The sequence below is a fragment of the Limanda limanda genome, chromosome 9, assembly GCF_963576545.1.
Source record: "Limanda limanda chromosome 9, fLimLim1.1, whole genome shotgun sequence".
Lineage (NCBI taxonomy): Eukaryota > Metazoa > Chordata > Actinopteri > Pleuronectiformes > Pleuronectidae > Limanda > Limanda limanda.
Window position 1 is genome coordinate 2,536,591 of NC_083644.1, and position 3,479 is coordinate 2,540,069.

General features: G+C 53.3%; 1 protein-coding gene across 1 annotated transcript in view; it reads right to left on the bottom strand.

Annotated features, from left to right (window-relative positions):
• LOC133010993 (PH domain leucine-rich repeat-containing protein phosphatase 1-like) overlaps positions 1-2,628 on the bottom strand; it is a 25,108-nt gene extending 22,480 nt beyond the window's left edge. The window contains exon 1 of the mRNA XM_061078669.1: positions 796-2,628. Within this exon, the coding sequence (XP_060934652.1) occupies positions 796-2,365 (1,570 nt within the window). The 5' untranslated portion in view covers positions 2,366-2,628. The remainder of the gene's footprint in view (positions 1-795) is intronic.
• Between the last annotated feature and the right edge of the window lie 851 nt (positions 2,629-3,479).

Here is a 3,479-nt window from a genome sequence, read left to right on the forward strand (position 1 = left end):
ATGCAAACAACAGTGAAGCCTACTTTTTGTTTATTAGGGTCCGAGCACTGACATCAAAGATCAGGTGAGACCCTATTGAAATTGTAAGGATTATTATTATTATTATTATTATTCAGGCAAATTAATTGGCTTTTTGGGGGCTTTACCATGCTGAACTTCTTACCAAAATTTGCAGAAAGTTAGAAAGTGGTGAAAATGTACGTATTCTGAAGGAATTTTCAATGGGCGTCGCAAAATGGCTCAACGGTGCCCCCCCGAGACCCCTGGAACGTGTTCACATTGACCGGTCTTCACAAAAATCGATATACAAGTGTATCAAGACCAGACAAACAAAAGAGTCTTTAGGTGCAATTGGAAAAACACAACAGGAAGCCTGCTATTTTGCATTTAGTGGCCATTTTGGCCATATTCCACATTTTTACTTTGTTGTACTTGTTTCAAAGTTGATATTTTAACTAAACTTTTATTCATTCTATTTAATTGACCTTTTATTTATTGTTTTAAAAGTAACCTTCAGTGGCATACATTTCTTAATCTGTCAGTTTGTGTGCAGTTATCAGGGGCTGTACAGTAATACAAATGAATTTGACTGTGTTGTATTGAAGGTATGATTCAACTGTTTTCCATGGTCCAGTATTTATAAATAATAAAATAACCAAAAGAAATCGTGATATCGAATCGCAATACATATCGTATCGCCACCTGAGTATCGTGATGGAGGTTTTCTTCTGTTGTGTCTGGAATAACAGATGATTTCACTTGTTTAATGTGGAACAACTTGGAGGGGAAACTCACCGAAGTAGAACCGAATGAGGCAGCCGATCTCCGGCTTCATGCCCTCCTCCTGCACCCTGCACGGATCCTCGTAGCCCAGGTCCGACAGGTACTGGTTCAGGATCTGCAGAGGCCGCTCCTCGTCCCGCAGCCGCCGCACGGCCCCCCCGTGCAGCTGCACGAAGAGGCCCGGGGTGGGAGTGGTGCTGGTGGGCTCCGGCCAGGCCCTGCTCCCCCCGGGGGTCTCAGGGTCCGGGTGCACAGGGGCCTGGCTGGTCAGGGGTCTGGACTGGGAGCTGCTGGGGCACTTGGAGGGAGGTGGGATGAGCTCCGGGGGGTCTGTGGTACCCCCAGGTGCAGGTTCACTGGGGTCCGGTCGGGTCCCTGGAGCACCGGAGGGGTCTGCGGCAGAGCCCGGGTCCCCCTGCTGGTCCCCGGGGGAGTGTGTGGGAGAGGAGGCGAGGTCCAGGTCGTCCGAGGAGCTCTCGAAGGGGTCGGGACCCTCCGGGGCGCTGTCGCAGCTCGGGCTCAGCACCGAGGAGGAGTCGGTGCCCGGACCCAGGCCGTCGCTGAGGGGGTCCCGGTGCTCGGTGCTCCGGGGACCCCCCGGGCTGAGGTCCTCGCAGGTGCTGCCCTCCAGGTCCGAGCCGGAGTAGAGCCCGTAGCAGTCCGCCACCCCGAGGCTGAGCTCCAGCCCGACCTCCTCCAGGTACACCTCCGAGGAGGAGTTACTGGCGGGGTTATCCTCCGGGAAGTACCGGCTCATGTGCCCGGTGTCATCCCGGAGGATCCGAGCCTCCACCGGCTCCTGGAGGATCCGAGCATCCACCGGCTCCTGGAGGTGATCCACACTTTCTTTACAGTTGTCATTTAAATCCACCAACGCGGAGGTCTTGCAGCTGATCCTCAGCACCGCCCCGGCTTTGCTGCCCTCCAGCCGGCAGGCCACCTCCCGGGCCGTGGTGTCCGCCGTGCACAGCACCGGGCGCGGGTAGGAGGGCGTGAGCCAGTCGTGGATGTGCACGCAGCCCCGCCGGAGGTCCGATCGCACCCAGGACTTGTCCGAGGCCTGGAGCTGCTTGGACTGCTTGTGCCGGAGGAACGTCCTCCTGTCCAGGCTGAGGGTGCTCAGCGGCGAGGCGGAGGGACCGGGACCGGGACCGGGCGGCTCGGCGGTGCACGCCCCGGTCGAGCCCAGCGACAGGTTCCGCTTGTGCCGCTGCTTCCTCCGGCTCAGCAGCGAGGTGACCGAGGCGCTGCTGCCGGACGACAGGCTGTAGATGCTGGCTGTCTTCACCGCGGGCAGCGTCATGGACTTGCCCGCCCCGCCGGTCATGTGGGCCGCCTGGTTCTGGTAGATCCCGTTCCGGATCGCGATCTGGAGGAGGGAGGTGGCCGCGAGCCCCTTCCCGAAGAGCTTCGCCTCGGCGCCGCCTCCCTCCTCCTCTCCGATGGAGGGTCTCTTCCCGGCGGACAGCGGCGTCAATCCCCCGGGCTTCCCGGAGCTGGTGTCCCCGGTCGACTCGACCACCCCCTGCGGTGCTGTCCCGGTGGACGCCGCTCCGGAGCCGCTTTCCCTCGCACTTTCCATCCCGGCGTTCGGGCGGCAGCAGCCCGCAGGTGAACGTTAGCACCGTTAGCCTCCGTTAGCTCCCCGGCTAGTTTCCCCTCCGCGTTAGCCTAGCATGCTAACGAGCTGCGCAGTTCTTCCAGAGGAGTTTCTCCGCTACATCCTCCCGTGTCACCCGGAGCCCGGCAGCTCTCACCCGGGAGCTGACCGGCGGCTCGACCCGTGGAAAAGGGGCTGTTTTCGGATCTAGTCGCTCTCCACGGAGGGTCGACGCTGAGAGGGCGGTGCCGCTGCTGAACTACCCGGAGAGAGAGCGTCGCTCCGCGGCTACACACGGCGACAGGGCGGGGTCTCATTGGATATGAATTATGACGCGTTCAGGGGTCAGCGCAAGGCTCGGAAATATGTCAACCACCGTGTTTTTATTCTGAGAGGAGTTAAAAGTACTTAAATACTTAAAAGTACACATTGAATCCACCTCTTTTCTCAAGTAAAAGTAGACAAGTCCAGTGTACTCAAAGTATAAAAGTAAAAAGTACCTCTCTGAGGGCTATTTCTGTATTAGGGTGAAGCAAACTCATGTCACATTAGTTTAATGACTGTTTGAATTTAATAACTCTCAGTTTAAATCAAATTAAAGACAAATAAAAAACAATGTAAAACAAATATGTAAGAGTTTAAAACAGGGAAACTGGATTCGGTTCAGTTTCTCAAAGCTTGACCTGTTTATAGAACCTTGATATGACCTGGATGACAGAATCTCCACAGACTGTTCACCACATACAGGGTTTAAAGAAAGTATTACAGGAGGAAATGTACACAACGGAATAAAGTGTTCTTGATCAAAATAAGGAAATATCCGCATTGTACAACATGGCAAAAGGAGAAGTATTTTAACCAAAGAGCTAAATTGAAATCTCAAATCCTTTTCAAAAGCTATAGAGAAAAAACAACATGCTAGAGTAAGATTTAAATATCAATAAATGGTATATTTATCCACACAATGTTATTTAAAGTAATATCTCAGTTGTTCACAACTTTGAGAAGTTATGAATTATGAGTTGAAAAGGTGTAAACTGCAGTAAGTTTATCATCAATCTCAACAGTCTTTTAAAGAGGATTATTTTAAACTAAA